The sequence below is a fragment of the Neolamprologus multifasciatus genome, chromosome 3, assembly GCF_963576455.1.
Source record: "Neolamprologus multifasciatus chromosome 3, fNeoMul1.2, whole genome shotgun sequence".
Taxonomy (NCBI): domain Eukaryota; kingdom Metazoa; phylum Chordata; class Actinopteri; order Cichliformes; family Cichlidae; genus Neolamprologus; species Neolamprologus multifasciatus.
The window spans coordinates 29,986,933-30,009,411 of NC_140441.1; the positions used below are offsets into that span (position 1 = coordinate 29,986,933).

General features: G+C 41.9%; 1 protein-coding gene across 1 annotated transcript in view; it reads right to left on the minus strand.

The window, feature by feature from the left end:
* shroom4 (shroom family member 4) overlaps window positions 1-22,479 on the minus strand; it is a 103,680-nt gene that overhangs the window by 59,833 nt on the left and 21,368 nt on the right. Inside the window, exon 2 of the mRNA XM_085153777.1 lies at window positions 1,799-1,950. Coding sequence (XP_085009903.1) covers window positions 1,799-1,950 — 152 coding nt within the window. The remainder of the gene's footprint in view (window positions 1-1,798; window positions 1,951-22,479) is intronic.

Below are 22,479 nucleotides of genomic sequence, written 5' to 3' on the forward strand. Positions count from 1 at the left end.
TGAGCCAACGTTCACTGTGAAGCCACGAAATTACTTGTTGATGAAGTTTATGTACGAGTGCCGTTTATTTGACTATTCATTCATTGTGTACTATTATGGTTGTTTTTTTAAATTATTATTCTTTTCTGAAATTTGCAATCTTAGCTTGGGAGCTTGACATGCCTCAAAATAAAAGCAGAGAGGCTGACGGGAATGATGCTGTGAATAGGCCGAATGCTGAATGGCTGAAAAATAAAAGAGAAAGGAAGCGACAACTTTGTTCACCGTGAAGAAAAAGAAGCCATAAAACAAAAACGAACACAAAGAAGTGCCTTGAAGGGCAATGACAGCGGCTGAAGAGGACGTATTAAATGTTTTAAGCTCGAGTTTCACATCATCTCATTTCTAAGATGAAGAACATTAGCCCCTGCTGCAGAGAAGACCAAACTAAAGGCCCGGCAATATCATAAGCGTGAACCGCATTACTCTTTTGACACTGCCCCCTGGTGATAGTACACTGTTACAGCACGCACATGGCAGTCTGCAAAGCACGTGAATGTACATTGCACAAGGTTAAAATATCAATACTACAATCTAAATATCAGGAGAACAAATCGAGATGCTTTCAGATGTGTGGCTACATGTTGGTGAACTTTTCCTGGATTCTGGCTCCACTGACAGGTGAGAGGTAGGAATTTCAAACATGATACTGATAACCAGGAAAATACTCAATACTCAACACCATTTTCCAAGAAGACACAAATCAGGGGTTTAGGGTTGTATCAGGAAGGACACGCAGTATAAAACGAGCCAAATGAAACATGTGGTACCTGCTGTAATGACCCTTTGTAAATTAACCGCAGCCGAAGCACACTATCTTAACGATACCATAATGTGGCTATCGGGTAACTGATAATAGTTAAACCAGTCACAACATTTGGCAACACCTCCCTGAGCCTGGTTCAGCCACAGCTTTCTTCCTTTTAAAAGGGAGTTTTTCCTTCCCACCGTCTCCAAGTGCTGCTCATAGGGGACATAGGGGTCTTTACCTTAAAGGTGAAGTGTACTGACTTCATAAATATGCACTGACCAGGTTAAGAGTTGTGGTAACTGTTCAGTACTTTAATGATGTTGACATAAACTAGTTAAATCAATTACTATCTGAGTCTTGATTTATTTTGACAAACCTTACTTAGTAATGACCCTTCAGGTCATCTCCTTGTTGCCAACTGGTGCCTTTTCATTCCCCTTTAGAGCTTTCTTCCGCAGAAAAGGAGCACCGGGTAAAAAAAATTGACAGTGCTGCTCTGTAACCGATCTCCTGCACTCGTTGGTTTCCCACTGCTCAGCAGCTGCAAACACATGAAGCCCTTGCTCTGAGAACAAAGTAAGAGCCTTTCTGATTCTTCTGACTTTCTCTCTCAGCACAATTTCACATGTAAATACAGCCAAGAATCACAGCAAAGTCATTATCTTTACCAAACCTGTAGGGGGACTTTGTTGAACGATGTTGCAGTGATAACCTCATTCGTGAGCCCGTTCGCCGAGGTTCTTTGTTAGAGGTAATTACACATTATAATATTATCTCAGCTTGTTCTTGTTCAGTTCCTCTCACCGTTGCAAACTTTTATTTAAATAAACATTTACGGGAACTCTCACGAATGCTGGTATAGCTGCTTCTGCAGCAGCACCGAATCCGAGTCTGTGTGAGAGGTATGCGTAGCTTCTGATTTTGTCAAATGACATCTCCACCCACAGCTCTGTCTGCTAACCCTAGCATGAACCTCTCGTGGATCTGTGTAGTTCTCACAGCGTTTACCTCCTGACTGTGAGCTTCAGTATCCTGTAGGATCCCTTAATGAGAATCAGGGCTTCTTGTCTGCTGCCGTAGAGGGGGGATCCGTTTATGTTAATGAGTTCATCACCAACTTTCAGCTTCTTGCAGTGGGCAGCCTTCCCTCCGTCCTCGATCTGCAGACAAAGACACGATTTGGTTGAGATGAAAGAGGACACTTGGAAGGCAAACAGAAGGACATTCAAGAAAAAAAGAAATCATTCTAATAATAAAAAAAGTCACTCAAAGACACATCAGCGCTGCCAGAACGACTCCTTTAAAGCCCATTTTGAAGACATTTTTTGTTAAACTGTCTTTGTCCCCCTGGCAACTTCACCCTAAACAGCATCTCCAAAAACAGCCCGAACCAAACATCCCACAGAAACCCATCACATTCCCCTGTAATAGACTCTCTGTGTGTGCGTTTGGCACAGAGGTGACTGCGGGTCACACAGTGGTGAAGGCTGTGCCGTTAATGCATTGCTGAGATGTTTCAGGGTGTTTTTTAGGCTGCAGAGAAGTGAGACATTGACGATTGTGCGGTGCAGTGTGGTGAGAGGTTTCAGTTCAGCCATAAATCTCTCACACACACACACGAAGAGGAGAAAGCATGAAAGAAATAAAAGACAGGAACACACAGATGGACGGGGCAAATGACCTGCTTACTGAGCGGACCACCGGCAGGAAGACAGTCAGGCCAACAATGACAGAAAAATCAGGATGGATCTTTTTTTGTCATTTATTTTGTTGCGGTTTTATTCCCACATTTCGAGAAGTACTGGAACAACATGCTCATGCATTCAAAGAACAAATATGCATGTCACTGCAAATGCACTATAGCGCTTCTGCTGGCACCTCGTTTCAGTAGTACTAACGCTTCAACATAGGTAGTGTGTCATCAGTGACAGTAGCTCATTGGAAAAGCAGGATGGAAAATGCCCGCTGTTTACCTACACTTACCTGTTTACTAGGGGTGCAACGATACACAAAATTCACGGTTCGGTTCAGTTCGATACTTTGGTGTCACGGTTCAATATTTGTTTGATACAAAAAAAAATGTTCATGCCTTTTTAATTTGTCATTTATTAAAATTATAAATATATATTTTAACTCAAAAGTACAGTTTTTAAATTTAATGTTGCTGAAACAACAAAGTAATAAAAAAAATTAATATCTGATTGAGGAATCCCTCATCTTTGGAAAAGAAAGTTTATTACAGAAAATGTCTCTTTCCAAAATAAAAGCTATACTATACGCTTCTTCTGGGCTATATTCTCAGCAGCATATTAAACATATCAGGTCCCCATAAGGAGAATCATGTGCTAACGGCTGTCTAAATGACTCGGGTAAAGTTTGTAGCATGCGTGCTTGTTGTTTTTGTCTGCTTCCACTTGTCTTTGCACTAGGATGATGTCGGCGTAAATGTGCAGTCATATTCGTTGTGTTCCCACTAGTGCTGTCAGCATTAATCTCGTTGAAATGACGTTAACGCCACAACACGGCAAATCTCCGTTAACGAGCTACCGCAGATCACCCCATGCGTGGGGCTGGACACGTTAACGAGCAAACTGCGCTAACACACTAGTTCCCACCAATGTAATTGAGCATTGCGTGGCACATCCAACATACTGTTTTACTTTAGTCCATGACGCGCTTACCTTCAGGGTCATATGTCACATGAAAACCAAAATAGTTCCAAACTCCAGATCTGAATGAGGGTGGGGGAGGTTCAATTTGCCATGTTGCAAGGAGAGCTTAACTTCTGTCTCGCTAGCTTGCCCTGCGCTCAGTGAATCTGCGTTCAACTACTCCGCCTAGGCTGCACTGTCGAGCGCAGATCCACTGAGCGCTCAACACAGACAGCATCATCAGAAGGAAAGTTGATAAAATAAATTAAAAATGTTGTATTGTTCGATACATATGCGTACCGAACCGAAAGCACTGTATCGAACGGTTCAATATCGATACGAGTATCGTTGCACCCCTACTGTTTACCTATACTTACCTGTTTACCTACACTTAAAAATGCTGCAGCCTGGGAGCATCAATAAAACAGTTGTTTCCTCGATCATTGGAAACATTACTGTAAATTCTCTTAAAACATCAAAAAGTATCAAACCATCAAGTTGTCAGAACTTTTCCATCACAAAGTACCGGATCGCTTCTCATGACATCCGTACTACAAACCACATGAGAATGTCTGCTTATTAGCTAGCTGTGAACAAAGCAAATGCAGGAAGTCATTGGTTGATTTTATGGTTTACTGCTGCAGTGTGTGTACCCTCCAGGTCTGCAATACTCTGTGGCATCCCTGATGCAACGCATACCTGCTACTCTGCTCAGACCTGCGACGTACACCTGGTAGTTTAGTCGAGGCTGGACCATGTTCTCTCTATAAACGAACCGTTTTAGAGTTTAGATTCGAAACTTGACAGAGTCCGTGCAGTTGTCGTTGTCCGATCTCCACACACAATCCACAGCAAGGAGTAAAACAAACCCGAGTTCGTTTTAAACAGAAAGTGGTGCAGGTGTGAACGCACTCTAATGATTACGTCATATTTTTCAGCTGACTGTCTGCATCCCCACCTGCATGCCTCACAGAAACCGCTGCATTAGAGGGGGAGGAAGTCTTTTAGTGACCAACCATCATGTACAATCCAACGCGCCAGAACAGAATCAGTGGACAAGCTTTATTTTGAAAGTTCGAACGCTTATCTCATCTTGCATTTTCTCAACCGGATAAGCTTATTGGCCAATCTGGTGGCGTGGTTGTCTGTTATGTTATTCTTTAAAGAGGATTTCATCTCACGGTCTCCACCTTCACCATGTTGGTGCTCATACATCTCTTGATCTTTGTTCTGCAGCAATGAATTGAATATTTGTCCAGTACTTTGGTTTAGAAGCCATGAGACTTGAACAACTTTGAGCCTACTTTGAGTGACCTGTGTTTCTTTTTCCTGTACTGAGTTGGTTTCTGTAATATTTAAGTCCTGCTTATACAACAAAATGACTGGGTGTGCCTCAGAAGTTGAAGTGAGGGTGGTCTCTGCCTATGCAGCTACACTTGGAAACTATTCTAAAGGTCATTAAACCACATCTTTATTGACATATGCTGAGGTGTCAAAAATCATTGTTACAGGTGACGCAAAGGCGAGGTTGTCAAGTTTTGGGTTGTGTGTTAATCGGTCAACTCAAACACTTTGTCATCTTTTATAAGTATGTTGGCACTGTCATGCATTTTTTTCTCTCACTGCCTCTTGAGCTAAAACAGTTTTAAAAATGTACCTTTTTGCAAAAAAACAACAACAAACAAACCAAAAAGCACAAGTGAAGGTGGCAACAGATTTCTGTTCACAAACCACTGTCTTAATTTAAATGTGTTTAAACTAAGGCTACGTCCACACGTACATGGGTATTTTTGAAAACGGAGATTTTCCGTTTTCGTTTTAAAATCCGGTGGCGCTATATTCCTAACCGTGCAGAAATGCTGGCCAATCAGAAGTCTAGAAGCCTCGATGGAAAAAAGTAAACAAAGCTGGGGCATAGAAGCAGAACCGAGTCGTATGTGTGGAGGGACAGTAACTGTGTGTGTATATATGTAAGCATTTAAACACTGCAGAGAGTACATTTAACAATAACAGTATTGTAGAAATTAATTTCACCGAAACAATAACGTGGCGCACACTGTGACGTCAAAAAATGCGCACACCTTTAACTAGGGATGGGTATCGTTTAGGTTTTATCTGATACCGGTGCCAAACCGGTACTTTTGAAACGGTGCCGGTGCTTAAACGGTGCTCGAACCGGTGCTTAAAGAATGGAGAACACAAAATTGGTCCAAAAACCTCTCATGTTCAGCTGTTTTTTTAGTAAAAAGATAACAATGTTAGCCTTTTCTGCAGCTATAGGGCATATATGGTATCACTCTTGGCTGGAAGCAGTGCTTTAACAATGGAAAAAACAAACATAAACTTCATGTTTAACTGTTTCCCACTTTTTATTTGGTCATTTTTGCCTTTTTGGCCAGGGTGAAGGGAGTATCTGCCATCAAACAAGAAGACAGCCGCATGTAGCTATGATGGTGTTTGCTAGTTCACCTTACATACATTAATGTAATAACGTGGTTAGCCTACTCAACGTAAATTATACACGAACAACATTAAGCTACTCACGCAGAGAAGAACGGCTGCTGCTGCCATCATCATCCTCATCATTTCTGCTACACTGGCAGGGCTAGGGGCCAGGACTCTACTCTTCAGCTTTTTGGGGGATGTTGCTAACTCTTCGTCCGATAACAGGCACCACACCTGCAGTAGATGCGCTCGGTGTGAGGTCTCGCAGCAAGCTATCAAATACGGCGCATTTTTCGGCTTTTAAAAAAAACGCTATGCGTCGCCAGGTGTTTCATCGGATTTCAGGTGTTACCTCCTTTCCACAGTATCACCTTAAAGCACTTGTTGCAGGCTGCTGAGTTTGCATCTTTTGCTGTGAAGTACAGCAAGACTTTGACCGCTTCGCCTTGGGCATTTTTAATCTGTAGCTCTGCTCTAAAAGAACGTACGTACCTGGACCCGCCTACTATCCCCGGAAACGTAAAATGATTGGCTAGAATTCAAAGTGTATCACATCTCAGGAAAAAAAAAGCACCGAAATAAAGCACCGAAATGTGCGCTGCTTTTCGGTCTGGTTACTACCGTTTATGTCAGAACCGGTGCCATCATGGCACCGGATACCGGTACCCATCCCTACCTTTAACACTGCGTTTTCTCAGTTTTTCTCGTCCACACGTAAACGCAAAAACTGAGTTTTCAAAAATATCCACCCTGGCCGGAGTTTTTAAAAATCTCCGTTTTCAGTGACCAAAAACGCCGTTTACGTGTGGACGAAAGTTGCAAACGCATAGAAAAATCTGTGTTTTCAAAAATACCCGGGTACGTGTGGACGTAGCCTAAGACACTGATACTGGGTAATCTGGGAACACAAAACTTTGTTTCAGAGATAAGTGATAAAATGCTGTTGGTATGTATTTAATTACCTCTAAAAAGGATCTTTGTCCAGTAAAGTCACTTAATACAGAGTTTAGTAAGAGTGTAATTATTCGATTACAGCAGGGGCATGTAGGTTTAAATGGTTACTGAGAAGGGCCGGGCCGCCGCCCCCCCAAACCCCCACCTCCCCCAAATTTCACAACCCTCAAATAGTGACTGAAATCCTTTTTCTTCTTTGGCTTTGTCAGAGGTCACCAGGCAGCTAGAAGCTGGTTTTATTATCCATCACTTTCAGATATCAACCCCAGGTGAATTCCACTATTAACCCAGAATAAATGCTCTTTAAAGATGTCTGGGGCAAACGTAAAGGAATATATTCCAGGGTGGAAACGGAGAGCAGACCTGCCCCTCCTTTTATTAATCATTCATTCATTCACTTTTTTGCTTTTACTGCTTCAGAAAAGAAAAATCAAAGGAATGCGTGTCATGGAAACACAGGTCTGATTTCACGGTTTCAGGATTTTACAGACACGCAGCGGGAGACTCAGCCCTGCGAGCCAACTCAAACATAAAGTGAGATCTTTCACATATTAACTCATTCTTTCTGCCGAGCTCTCCTGGGTCTGATGCTGTCATCGACTTCAAAGGTTAAATATTTTCATCCAAACATGAAAAACTTTAAGCAGTTAGTCACATTTGAAAGGGACACTTTTATCACAACTTTGGGTTTTGGTAGCACTCTGTTTCCGTGCTGTTTTAAAACTATTTTAAGAGTCCAATTTAAGAATGATGACTTAGTGACTTAGGGTAAGTCATCAGGTCTTTCTAATATGCATTGGCCTGTGTCCATTTATCATACCTGAGAGGAACAATGCCAGAAAATAATTTTCTATCAACATCCCTAATTATAGCAAACAGATGACAAAAAACACCCCTTTGGAAAACCCTGCTGGAGCATCTATTAACAATAAAACAGTAAAACAACAGTAACATCAATGGTGATGAAGGTGGGGTCAGGTCGGCAGATTGAGGTATTACTCTCTTACTCTCCAGGTATATAGAATTTTCCAGGTTGGCTGTCAAATTAAGACACTCCTTACTGTTTTGTATTTGCTTCCAAGGACTCGGTCTCAAGCAACAGTGCTCAAGCCTTTTGGCATTGGCTGCCACTCACATTCAGTCCTTTCCTTGTACCTGACCAGGAATAATTTTATGACTTATTATTTAACTATTAATCATTCAAGGATAAAAAAAAGGGCACCTAACTCAAGAGATGAACCACATAACAGTTAACTTGACAGGAAACCAATTTTAAATTGTATCTTTAGGCATTTTATTATTAGCAGCCTGTCACAAAAACATCAACAGATTGTGACCCATCCTGTAATACCATGCTGAAACTATCTGATTAGATGCCAAACATATTGCCAGTGCATTAAAGAAACATAACTGGAAAGAAAAACACTGTGAAACATTATCCTCCCCAAAGCCAGGACCTCAACATTACTGAAGCTGTTTGGGATCATCTAAAGCAGTAATTTTCGAACTGTGGTAGGTGTACCACTAGTGGTACTTGAACTCTCTCTGTGCAGGAAGTCTCCATTTTTTTAAAGATTAAATAATATACCATTGTGGAGGTATGCAAAGACTACACAAGAGCTTTGAGTCCTCTATGAAGAGCAGCCTTTGCTTATCGCCAGCTGTCGTGGCCACTACGGAGTGCTTGCGGGCTCGTTTCCCTGGGTCTTGAAACTGCAAAGGCAGCACGGCGCTGTTAAGTTGATGGTAAAAACGCAGCCCTTTTCCACAGTGTCACCGTGCCGAGATCCTAGCCACCATCGATGAGTCAGAGGCCCCCAGGAGAATCGGTGGGGGTGCGGGAGATGCCATCAGTAAGTCGGGAACTATCGCCTGGATGCCGAAACTCCTGGTAGCCAGGAGAATCCGATCCGCTACTTCTGCGAGTGAGCGGTAATCCTTCGCGGCCAGCAACGGGCAGTTGGGTGGGTCATAAGTGTGGTACTTCAAGAGCCATATTTTATGAGGTGGTACTCATTGTGAAAAGTTTGAGAACCACTGATCTAAAAGTTGCTAACATCCAAAGAAAAGGTTTGACTGTCCTTTAAGAAACCTGGAGAACTATTGTTGAAGACTACTTAAAGTTACAAGAAAGCTGCCTAAGAGTCTGGGCTGTGTTGAAGAACAAAGGTATTATTGACTTATTAATAATGACTTTCAAACTGGATAGAAATCTACAAACTCTGCTTGTGCCTTGTTACCTGTATTTCCATGTACGTTTCAATAAATCCATCCATTCCGCTTATCCTTTTCAGGGTCGCGGGGGGTGCAGGAGCCTATCCCAGCTGTCATAGGGCGAGAGGCGGGGTACACCCTGGACAGGTCGCCAGGCTGTCACAGGGCTAACACACAGGGACAGACAACCATTTGCGCTCACATTCACTCACGCATTCACACCTATGGGCAATTTAGATTTTTCAATTAACCTTTCCCCACAAGCTGCATGTCTTTGGACGGTGGGAGGAAGCCGGAGTACTCAGGGAAAACCCACGCAAACACGGGGAGAACATGCAAACTCCTCACAGACGGACCAAAGGAAGGGCAAATGATAAATTGACTGGTTCTTATACATCACGTTTCTACTCAGCGTGAGCACTCAAAGCACTTTACACAACATGTCTCAATTAGCCATTCACACACATTCACGGAAGCACTTTTTTCTATTCACGCACATTCACACTCTGATGGATGCAAGAACTTGGACTTCAGTATCTTGCACTAGGATACTTTGGCACACAGACTAGAGAAGCCAGGGATGGAGCCACCAACCTTGTGATCAACAGATGACATACTCTACCTCCCAACCTATAACCACTGAAACTTTTCTTCAGTCACCAAAAAGCAAACAAACCCTGTGGCACCACTGACAGCTAAACATGGATGGTTAGTGAAACTAGCCTAACCCTATAAAACTAGGGTTACAGGAAAGTAAGGCACAGGGAAGCTGTAGGATGAATGTTAAACTGTTCTCAGTAAAAGCATGTTGAGCATCCCTGACAGACAGGGATAAATATCATTAAATGAAAGGAAGACAAGATTTTGATCTGGATTATTTACAGTGAAAAACTAATCCAGACGTCAGGTACAGACTGATTCTTACCTAGTCTAACATTTTAAAAACATCTGAGCCCTGGGCTGTTAAAAGCTCAAGTGTGTTACGCTTGAACCGTGCTGATAAAAAGCTGATTATTAGCTTTTTATTAGAAACATAAATAGTTCATAGAGTTTATGCCACAGCAAAGCAACACTGTAAACAAAAAAATAAAGAGCACAAGAGGCAGAGACCAATTCATTAATAAGCGGCTAAAACCACAATAACAGCTTCAGGGCATCATTTTGAAGCTGAAGTTTACCTTTGACCCCTACACAGAGGTGAGAACACAAAACATTTTCACAGGGAGCGGTGAAATGTAATGTACATCACACTGAACTGTGTCTACTGAAGCCACTTCCACACACACATTACTGTAAAATACAGAACACACACGCACGCACACAGACACACATATGCAAAAAGGCCGCCAGGCTGTGTTGAACCCATGTGACACAGTACTTATGTTCGCTTGTTTCTAATGAGTTTGTCATTATGAAAACAAACCAGGGGCAGAAATGGCTGCAGTGCTGGGATGTTTAACGCTGCTTACAATGAGGATCACTGTTACACACACACACACACACACACACACACACACACACACACAGTGTCCAAAGCACAACACGCATGGTTTAGGAACTCAAATACACAGCAATAATATGACCCCTAATTATCCAGCAATGTAATAAATGCTGGCCTCTAATGAAATAAACAGTGCTGGTGGAAGATTAAAACGCACTCTGGTCGACGCTTGGCTCTGCTAAAACTATCAGTGTGCCGTTAAGCTTCAGGAGTAATCTGTCATTTTCCCATGGATGAAAGAGGAGCGGAGCAGAGCGGAGGAATGTAATGAGGAAGGGGGAAACGTAGGATGAGAATATGATGAAGAAGAAGACAAGATGTTTAGAGAAAGCAAGGCAGCATGCGCTGAAAAAGGGAAGGAAAAAGGATTTTTTTAAAAAAATAAGCCAAAAGGTAAGTGCCTGAAGAAATATAAACAGGAAGAGAGATGAAGATGAGGGGGGAGATATACAAGAGGGTGAAATAGTGTAGACAGATGAAATAAAACAGAAGGGAAACTAAAGAGGAATAAAGTGAGATGTATAGATAGAAAGAGAATAAGTGAAAGGAGGTGGATGGAGGGAAGGGGTGGATGAAGAGCAAACAGAAAGGAGATGAAGAGGGGAAAAAAATCAACTACATGAAAAACAAAAGAAGAAGGAGATCTAATGAGGTTAATGTTTAAAGGGGGTTATAAAGAAGTATCAAAGGAAATGGAGATGGAAAACAGAGAAGAAGAAGAGAGGAAGCGCAATAGAAAGATGGGAATGAATGGGAAAAAACTGAAGGAATAGTTTAGGGGGAATGGTAGAAAAGCACAAAGTAAAGAAGATGCAGGACAGAACAACAAAAGGAGGGAAACTTATGAAGGCTAAAGAGCAGAAGTGAAAAACAGGGCAGGAAGAAAAGATGATTAAGATCAGAACCAAACAAGATGAAGAAGAGAGGAAACAAAAACAAGGAAAAACAACAGAGGAAGGGAACTTACAAGAGAATAGAGAAAGGACTAAAAGTGGAATAAGGAATTAAGGAGGATGTAATCAAAGGTAACGGTAGAAGGAAGAAGTAAGGTTTGGGTGGAAAGGAGAAAGATTAAGGAAAATGAGGAATAAATGAAGGATTAAGGGAGGAGGACTGGAAAAAAAAGAAATGTGGAAGAAGGGAAATGAGAGCCGGATGTAGGCTGTAGGAGTATACAGAAATGGGATGATGGGAACTCAGACAAAAAGATGAAAGAAAAAGAAGGAAAAATACACAGATAACAGCAGGATAATTAATAAGGAAGAAACTTAAAAGAGAATAGGCTATGTAGATAGAGAAGGAGTAAGGGAGGACAGGAGGTATGAGGAAGGTAGGAAGAAGAGGCTGGATGAGCAAAAGGAAGCAGGAGGAAAAGGAACAGGGGAGGGAGGAGACGACCTCAGGGCGGCGTGCTGTAATCTGCCGCGTACACCTGTGGGTTTTACATACTAAACCCCAGCATGTGGGTTTGTGGGGCATAATTAGAGAGCGGTATTAAGAGAGTTTATGACGCACAGAGCAGGCAGATGTGTGGGAGGCTGAAGTCATTACCCAGAACTCGTTTCTTGACAAGCTTTCGTTCTAGGTGCTTCACATCATCCTGCCAGAGAGCCAACTTTCCACAAAGGTTGACCGACGATCGGTAGCAAAAATTTACAGCACGAAGATGTCGGCTTCAGGACCCGCGTTAATCAAGAGTTTATGAAAACAAACTCAGGCAACATTCCTGGAGATACAAGGCGCTGGCTTGATAATCTATAATTAAATGTCAACTTAAATTACAAATTTGGCTTTGACATTGATGCTGCACTTCCTTCTTTGCAGCGGCGCTCTCATTTTGTCTGAGAGTGACTCTCAGTCCTTCACAGAAGCTGTAGCAAACGATGAGCTATGAGGAGGGAGGAAAATGAAACTGTAAAATGCAGTTCCTCAAGCGGCCACTTGAGGCACCATAGACTTCAATGTTAAAATGTCCTAATTTCTAGCAGAAATACACATTTATAGTGTGGTCCCCGTTTTGATTTCTTTGGAGTTTCTCCCTCATAGAAACTAGACAGAAGGTGTTATTGTTTGTTTGTTTGTTTAATAAATAAGCCTTGGTAGTTTCTGTTTTGTTCCTGAACATCCGAACCAATTTCCTCTCATTCGAGGGTGACGGTTTGTCACCACTTTGACAAGGTCTAGAAGAAGACCCACAGTCGAATAACTTTTACTCATGTATAATTGTTTGAAATGATGACCCAGTGTGCCATCATGCATGTGCCAAACAGTAGAAAAACAATCAAAACAAAGTGAAACAGCTCCAGAGACACACTCTGCACACAAAGGCCAAAACATCTCTCATCTGTCACACCCTGCTCGATAAAGGGTTTCCCCCTCACTTTGTATGTATCTATACACCTCCTCTCAGCTGTTTCACAGCTCAGCTTCACTCCAGTCTGACCTACATGTCTGCAGTGCATGTGTGTGTGTGTGTGTGTATGTGTGTGTGTGTACTGCTGTGGGATGTCCAGACAGGGTGAGGTCACTCCACGCACTGAGGAGTCAGAGAAGAATGGCCTCTCTGTGAGCTGAAACACACACACACACGCAAGCACACACACACACACAGGTCAGACACACCCTTTTATATTTAGATTCAAGTGGTGACTTCACAGCCTCGAGGTGTGTGTATGTGTGTGTTTATACAGTGGCACAGTGCCCACTGCTGTGCCCTGGAAAAAGACGGAAATCCCCCCACATGCTAGTCACAGGTTGTCATCACTCAGCTATCACCTGACTGCGCTGAACAACAGTCCCTTTATCAAAAACTGGAACGATTAGCTTCAGACTGAAGATCATTAACTGCAAAATTGTTTGTGTGTGTCTGTGTGTGTGTATGCGTGTGTGTGACAGAGATGATTAACACAGAAAACATGTGCACTTCAATATTAACCAGCAGGAGACACACATGCATGTGTAAACACATGTATTAGCCGAGTCGTGGAGGCATAACTGGGCTTATTTTGGCCTCATCATGTTAATCATTAGGTTTTTTTAAGGGGAAGACTTGGTTTAATGTTGCAGGTGGTTACCGTTAAATAGATGTCAACGCAGAGTCCTCTGAAAGCAGGCCTGTGCGCCTACCATGGGCGAGGCGGTGCAGGAACACGTGCATTTAAAACCTCAAATTGCAGAAAGGACGAGACAGAGAAAATGAGCAGCTCTAAGAAAGTTTGTGTGTAAAAGCAAAGATGCTCCGAAAAAGGGAAAAAAAACAAGCGCTGGCACGCAGCAGCAGAGTCTGGGAAAAGCTGTGTCATTTCTTTCATTGCTGGCTACAGAAGCGAGAGAAGGAAACCACTCTTCGATTGTTTACACAAAGACGTCCAGAGAGAATAAAACAGGGTTTTTTTTAGGTTTTTTGCTTTTAGGGAGGACTCTGAGAGTAGAGTGGATGTGTCATATGTTTGAATGACACAGAAGCTGGGTTTTGAGGTGCATGTAACATTCACATGCAAGAACACACACAAGGAGAGGATGAGGGCGCAAACATGAAGCTGAACAAGCCTGATGAAATCCTTTTGCCCAATGACCTGTAAACGTTTGTCTTAGTGTGGTGCTGTTGGTCATTGTGTGATTATAATATGCCACTTTTAGAGCGCCAAACACCTTATTGATCCCTTAAGTGTACTGAATATATTAAGTACATGATAACTAAATAATAATCAGTATTAGTGGAGTTTTTCAAGTTTTAAAATGCACTTTAGGGGGCAGCTATGCACATAGTTTGAATCTATGTTACCTTGTTTAGCATTTTTCTGTTTAACAAAAGTATTTTTATTACAAATGTGGCCAAAACCGCTTTGAGGGACACCTATTATTGTGTTTTATATGGACAAACCCCAATTATTACTGAAGCAGCGTTCCTAATCTAAGAAATGATTCAGATTCAGTTTTAGTCTTTAGATGAGGTCACAAACTGCTGCAATAAGTGCTTAAGAATTTGCTTTGCTGTGAGAAAGTCCCACGTCTTCCTCCCCTGCCCCTCTTCTGGTTTACACCAGCGACCAGTCTCACGGCAGCTTTCTAAGTCTTTGCTAACTGTTAAATAATAACAACGTGTCCATACTCCTTTAGTAACCTAACGCTTGACAGGGATCAAACCATTTTGCTTCTATTCTTTGGCCATGTGACCAACACACAAATGGCAACAACGTGGGGGGTGAAACTTGTATATTTTTACTATAAATGGAAGAATTTTAACTTAAAGATGGAAAATATTTTTGTGACTGAAAACTTTTTTTTGCAAGGAGGACAAATGATGATAACAATGAAGTCGCTTTTCCAATTATGAAATGCAATATATTGATAATTGTCTTGTTTATCTGGCATCTAGCCTTAATATAGCCAATAGGCCAATTTCATAAAGGAGTTATAAAAATGAAAGAATAACTTTAAAAACTATGATGATGACAGCAGACCATCTGCCTGGATCTCACCCTATCCCCAGCATCTGTCACACCAACCCTCTGCATGCTCTCGTTCCATGTAGTTTTCCTCTTTTCCTCTTGCCTGGAGCTCAATCTTCAACACCCTTTATCCAATATATCCGCTCTTCCTCTTCTGCACATGTCCAACCCATCTCAGCCTTTCCTCTCTGACTCCCAATGAAACTCTGAGCAATTTAAACTCTTCCACTTCCAGCACAGCCTCCTGTCTCTAAACCATACATCATACTCACTACCATCTTGTAAAACTTCCCTTTCACTCTTCCTGCTGTCCTTCTGTCACAAATTATCGTGTGCACAGTCTGATGCTTCGGATGGTCGCCAGGTATTTTAACGCATCCACTTTCACTACCTCTACTCTTTGCATCTTCACTGTTACACCTGTCTCCCTTTCACTCACACACGTTTGTTCTCTCTTGCCTCTGCTCACTTTTCATTCCTCCTCTCTCCAGTGCATACCTCCAGCTCTTCAGACTATGATCAACCTGCTCCCTACGCTCACTACAGAGCACAATGTCGTCTGCAAACATAGTCATCTGTCAAACTGTCCAACCTGGTTTTTGACATACTGCCCAAACTCAGCAAATCTCTCCTAGTTGTTACCATGCAAACAGACATACGTAAAGGAGACCTTTTTTTTCTTGCATTGTAAATTTGCCTTGTACAGTCTTTTGTTTTTTAAATTATATTCTTTACTTTTCCGTCACTTTGCTGCTGGAACACGTGAATTTCCCCACTGAGGGACAATAAAGGATATTTCTCTTCCATTCTATTCTATTCTATTCTATTCTATTCTATTCTATTCTATGCTATTCCATTCATGACTGATCACAGCAGAAACTTTGCTTCCTCATGGCAGGAAAGGCGATGATTTCACTGAGTTAGCTGGTTTCTTGTGAGCATGGAAACGCACTGAATGATGCTCAATGGTGCGTCTCCTCCGTGTCAAGGCCCTAAATAGAGCCATCAACATGACAGGTAAACACAAGACCCTCCATGAACCATGCCCCCCCAATCATGTTTGAGTGGATCCCAAGGACAAAGACCCTGGAAGTGGGTGGGGGGTGTTTGGGACGAGAAACCCCCTCTCAGGACCTCCTGCTGTGCACCAGCTTTGAGCTTCTGCTATTGTTTACTCCTCCATCTCCCAAGCCGAATGCCTGCGGATGCACTGAGGAGTAAATTTGGAAACAGCAGTTTGAAACGTGGAAACATGACTCGGAGGGAGCTGCCAGTTCTTTCTGCAGTTCTGAAGGTAGAGGCCAGTTTCTCCCACATTTCCTGTTATGATAACATTTGAATCCACCTTCTTTTCCACTACTTGGGGCTGCTCACAGCCACAAGTCTGAGTCACTCTGTGTTTGACCTCCGCAATGAGATCAAGAACTGTGAAGAAAATAAGCAATACGCTACAGACTCCAGAACTCCCAACACTCACAGAAGATAAAGAATAAAGCCTTTTCTGGTGCCTTTGAGGTGCACAAGTTGTCATTTGAGCAACCGCACAGGATAAATCCAGGAATTTATTTCTTTGCGTTTTTTTTTCATTTGATTCATTTTGGTGTTATGATTTTTCCATTCAAAGCTTTACTACCACTTGGCAATGCTTCTTTTTGTTCTTTTGCACTACTGACAACATATATAACAAGTTAAAGATTAAAAACTTAAATATTTATTAGCAATGTTCAACTAAATACCAGAATTGAAAATTAAAAGTTTTTTCATTTAAATGTGACTTTTCAGTCCCCACACTGGAAATCACTGCTCCAAAGAACTGCTCCTCTACCTTTGACAGGCAATAGCTATACAAGCTGACAATTTGCACCATTTTAAACAAGTGCAAAATTAGGTATACAATCATATTATATACTTTAACTATTACTTATTCATACTTTGCCAAAATTCACTGATTTTTATACAGCACTTTTCTTGTCTTACTAACCACTTAAAGCTTTCTTTATCACACATCTGCACCTGTGGCCAACTTAGAATCACCAGTTAACCCAACATGTAAGTCTGATTGCTGTTTGCCATGCTGTTTCTTCTAAAATGTAATCTAATGGTCTTTATAAAGGCCAATACTGATATATCGGTAAACAGCTAATATCTACGATATCAATGTAGCTGATATATCGTTCAGGTTCTAGTTCATTTTTAGTTCCTTTATTAACTATTTTTAAAAAAGGAAGTTAGAAAAAGTATCTTTAAAGGTGTACCTCTTTTTTTGTATAAAGGACTTTGGTTTTAAATGTGTTACTGCAATTAAATGTACTCACTTAGGTACAAAAATCCATCACTGGTCCGCCTCTAGTTTTCAGATGATTTTTCCAGTTATAGACAAATGAGGGCCTAATTAATCAATAAACAGCTGAAAAACTGAATGATGATGAAAACAACCATTAGCTAACCTTTAGGCAGTGGTGAATAAAGCAGCTTGAGAAACCTACAAACATGTTCTCCTTATCAGCCAAGTAACATCATGAACTTCCACGGTTTTGTTCCCTTTAGGCCCTCTCTTTGTTTCTTTGTCTCTATAAACGTGAAGTGGAACACTGAAGCTTCAGTTACCCTCAAACAGCATCAATAAGCTTGTTCTCCATTTACAACTGCCATTAGAGTCAGGAGAACACCAGCTGATGGGTTTTTTAATGACGCAGTGTGAAGCAAATCTATATTTGAATATTTTAACTCGTCGATTAGTGGAATAGGAGAAAATGCATTAGAAAACATGAAAACTCTTATTCTAGGACCCCTCCTTTTCAAGTTGTGACCCCAGAGTGAATCCCACAGGTTTAAAGCACTACTACAAGCATATTTAAGAGTTCTCTTCTTGCGTCCCCAGCATTTCATGTTATGTTCATTTTTTCCCCTCACTCATTCTCATACAGCTGCACACACCCTTCATCAACCTCTGCCCTCCACTCTGAGCCTTGTGAGCTTCTCCTCCCTTCCTCACACCCACACTCACACAAGGCCTCCTTTATCAGGGTGGGGAGGAGGGGAGCTGCAGGGACGGAAAAAAAAATAGCTCCCACGCTCACACCGAAAGCGCCAACGGCCACACGTATGTGTGCGTTTGCATGATGTATACGGGAGTCTAGCTCCACTGATCCGTGGTGTTGTCCTTAAATGGCCTTTTTTCCATGGAAGAACCCAAGGGCGCAAACATGACAATGCCCCCCCAGTCAGGCACGTCCTTTTTTGGGTGAGGTTCTACTGATTTGGCCTGTTTAGGAGAGCAGAGAGCCCTGGGTCACTGACACATTTGGATCAAATTCAAAACAAGAGTGAGAAGGTAGCAGAGGAAAGGAAAAACAAGAGAAGAGTGAGAGGAAGGCAACAAGAAAGAGGTAAAAGAAAGGAAATTAGGAAATCCAATGCCTTTTTAGGTTATTTTTAAGTCAGTCAAAATCTGAACACTGACTAATCACTGCTATCCTGAATTAAGACTCGAAACCACAGAAACATCCTGCGAGCTCCGTCACATGGATGAACTGCAGCATGTGAGCAAACGCCCTCTCACTTGTGAGCATAAGTCGTCTCTCTCTGTGCTTCTCTTAGAGGGGAAATGCTTCTTCGACTCCTGGACAAACTCTGGTTAACTGACCTGGACCTGACGAAGCCCAGACAGGAAGTGAATCACGCACATCTTTGTTAATCCACTGATTAACAAAGATGTGGCTCATCCTCTCCCTGTCTGGTGTTTTTTGCTCAATCCTCATCCCTGTATTTGCAATCTTGTCTGGAAGGCACTGCCCAATCACGGACGATCAGCTGGAAACTGGCCAATCGACTGATGCACCTGAATTTATTTATGTAGACTCCGTACAACAAAGGAAGTGAAAATCACCTAGGGTTAAGCAGTCTGATTACAAGCCACGTTTACGGGCCAGTGTTTACCCAACAAGAATACATCTTCTAGAAGCAAAGTTTAAAAAGGAAAATAAAAATATAATATTACAATAATACGAAGAGATTAAACATACAATGCAGACTGAAAATGGTAAGTGCAGCCATGTGAGTGAGTTTGACATGAAAACTAGAGGATTAAAGGTGCTCTGTGGAAGCGTGTACACTCTTTTGCTCTTTGCTCAGGAAGACTGAGCTGCATTAACCAAGGTTTAGCTTTAGCTGAAGCCAGAAAGGAAGCCAACAAAAATGCTTACTGAGTAAGTTAGCAGACTTATCAGTGTCTCAGTGTCACAAGTCTATCATTAAGAAATGGGAGAATTTATTGGATTATATTTGTTATCCCATTAAATTATTGCTTGTGCATGTGAGTGTGTAAGAGAGTTTTAGAAACTGTGATTTCAAACCTGTTGATTTATCATTTACCACAAGTTACCATGGAAACCCCCACAACAACTGAATCACCTTCAAAACACCAAAAACGAAAATTTACGTTAAACCTCAAGTTTCCTCCATATGCCCAAGTTCTGCGTCATCCTACGAGGCTCTAATTTCAATTATGGCTTCAGTAGTTTTCCTTTGTCATCTCTGGAGCAGAGCATGAAGACCTCCAAAAATCACAGAGAGACTCATGCTGACCTACTCCAGGCATCTGCAGGCCTGATGAAAGCTAGAGTCGGTGTTGAACCACAAAGGCAGGCTTGAATCCTCACCTTTTTTAGAAAGCAGAAGTGGCCGACAATATAAAACACAGTCATTTCTATAGAGGAAAAACGGGGAACTTCCTGTGATTCTTTATCAGTAGGAAAAGCTGTAAAAAATTCAAAAGCTATGCACTCCTTCACATTTTCCAAAGCTGTCCAGTGGACCAGATTGGAGGCTTTGACGGGCCTATTCTAGCTCCTGGGCCTTATGTTTGACACCCCTGAAATACATAATGTTGACAATAGCACTGGGACACCAACACACTGCAGACAGGAGCAGCTCAGCCATGAAGCTCCCAGCGCACAGTTGTTGTGCAGATGTTAATTCCAGAGGAATTTGGCGCTCTGCAGACTTAACGTGATCCGTCACTTCGTAGTAACTTTGCGTAACTTCGCAGAGTTGCTGTGGTTCCTAAACGCTTCCACTTTGCAATAATACCTCTTACAGTTGGTTTTGGAGAACCTAGTTTCACAAACTGCCTTGCTGCAACAGCGGCAGTGCGCTCGAATTCAATGAGCTCTTTTGAACAGCTCATTCTTTCACTCATTTGTAAAGACCTCTGAGGTCCAGTACGCTGCTCCATATATGCCACACAACCCACCAAATAACCGCAGTTGCAGCTAAATTGCTTTCACCGTGGAGCACGTTAGTAACAGGTTGTGGAAAACAAAACACAGTGGACTTTCTGCCCTGCCATGAGATGTGTGTCTGCTCGACATTTATTGAAACCAGTTGGCACATTCCTCCACTTACATCCAAACATATGTACATGTGATCCGACTTGGTGGCGTCTTCTGTTTGTTTTTAATCCAGGACGTTTTCAGTAATTATTTATAATGTGCCGCAGCCACTTTCTGGTGGGTCTCCCCACTCGTATATTTTTATTAGCTGCACTCCCGCGAGGAGACTAAATATTTTAAATTCAAATTAAAAAAAAAAAAAAAGAGCAACTCTTCACGTTTGAAGAAATGCCAAGAAGATGTGACTGGACGAAAACACAGTCACTAGCTCAAGCGCCGCGATGGCTTAAAAATGATGAGAAATAAAATACAAAAAGTGGAAAGCGTGCAGGATGTTTAAATGTCATCATCAAGTCCCACGTCTCTGCAGAAGCTTTAAAATTCACGTTATTTCACTTTTTATAAGGGCAAATAGAGGAAAAGCGCATAAATAATGGGGGGAAACTGTATTCTTATGAGTTTTATGAGGCTATAAACAGTTTTCACACATAAAAGGCTGCACTAAAGAGCTGCTTTAGGATTTAAAGTTTGATGTAGTTTGTTGCATAAATATTTGAACTTTTTCCTTTAAAAAAATTTTAAAAAATCACCTAAACCAAGAGGATCACTAAACAAAAGAAAGTGCCAGTGCTGTTAGGTAAACAGGATGACAACAAGAAGAAATATGCCGCCCATAATGTTTGACTGGCAGGTGACTTTGGAAATTCCCCCACAAGCATTTACACCAAAGATGCTCTTACCACTTTAAACTCCAGTAAAGCCGTCATAATCTCGCCTAATCTGGGAAAGCAAGCCCCTCATTACAGGCTCCAAGCTGTGAACCACATCAAAGCTCCACGGCCCAACAATCCTCAGGAAGCCCAGCAGCGTCACGCTAACCCCCGACCCAACCTGTCGAACTTTAACCCTCAGTCGTCATCAAGATCTATACATCATCAAAGCACAACAAGCCTCCAAATCCCATAATCCACCACAATCCTGACAATCAAACTATCACATTTAAAGGCACTCACACGCTAAAGTGACAGCGTCACACACAAAGAAACAGCAAGAACTTTGTGACTGTGCGACCTTCAGGATTCTCTCTCTCTCACACACACACACACACACGTTTCCATATCTCAGTAGGGACATCTAATTGGCAAAATACTTTCCGTTTACCCTAACTCTTGGCCCAAACCAAACCATAACCTAATTGTAACCCTGACACTAAAAACCACAGTCTTAAAAATGCCTTCAAACTCCTGGGATGGGCAATTTGTCCCCACAAGTATGGTAGCATTCCAATGTTTGGTCCTCACAAAGACGTATAAACAGACGGAGGCACGTGTGTGTATATGTACACACCAAAACGGGGGAAAGTCCATTTTGGGGATGGATTTGAGCTCAGGTTGATATGGGGATGACACAGATAAACAAATGAAAACAGTTCAGCTCAGAGGTTTTATGAGGACACCCTCACACTGCCTGATAACACATACACAAAGCACAGAGTGTGGCTCTGGTCATTCAACTCTTCTTGTGACATTTGGAAGACATGCACACAATTTTGAACGGCAAACTGAGACTCAAGCCAAACACCAACAAACGAAAAAAAAGAAGATAATAAGAAGGCCAGCGCGGTGTTCAGTAATCACTGTGACACTGCAGACTGCTTTAAATGCAAGACTTAAAACAGCCATGCATACATCCACAGCCATCTTCCACAGGAAAAACAGTTTTTCCTGTTTGCAGCGCCTCTGCCTCTAAGGTAAGACCATTGACAACCTATGGATTTTCTCCAGTCCCCTGATGTAGAAAATGAACTAATCTATGCAGCCTATGTCTGAATAAACCGCCATATAACCAGATTAAAATGAGCTTCATTCAGCAATCTAATCTGACGTTGTGTGTGTGCAATGATACACACAGTGCAGGGTGCTGCATATCCCAGAGACATTTATAAAATACGACTCAATTACTGAAAAATGTGATTGGCTGTTTCCTAAATACACACACTGTATCTGTATGGACACATTTAACCTCTGATTGTCATATTATTCTACACACTCACAGGAAAGTTATTCCTCTGTGTTTATGA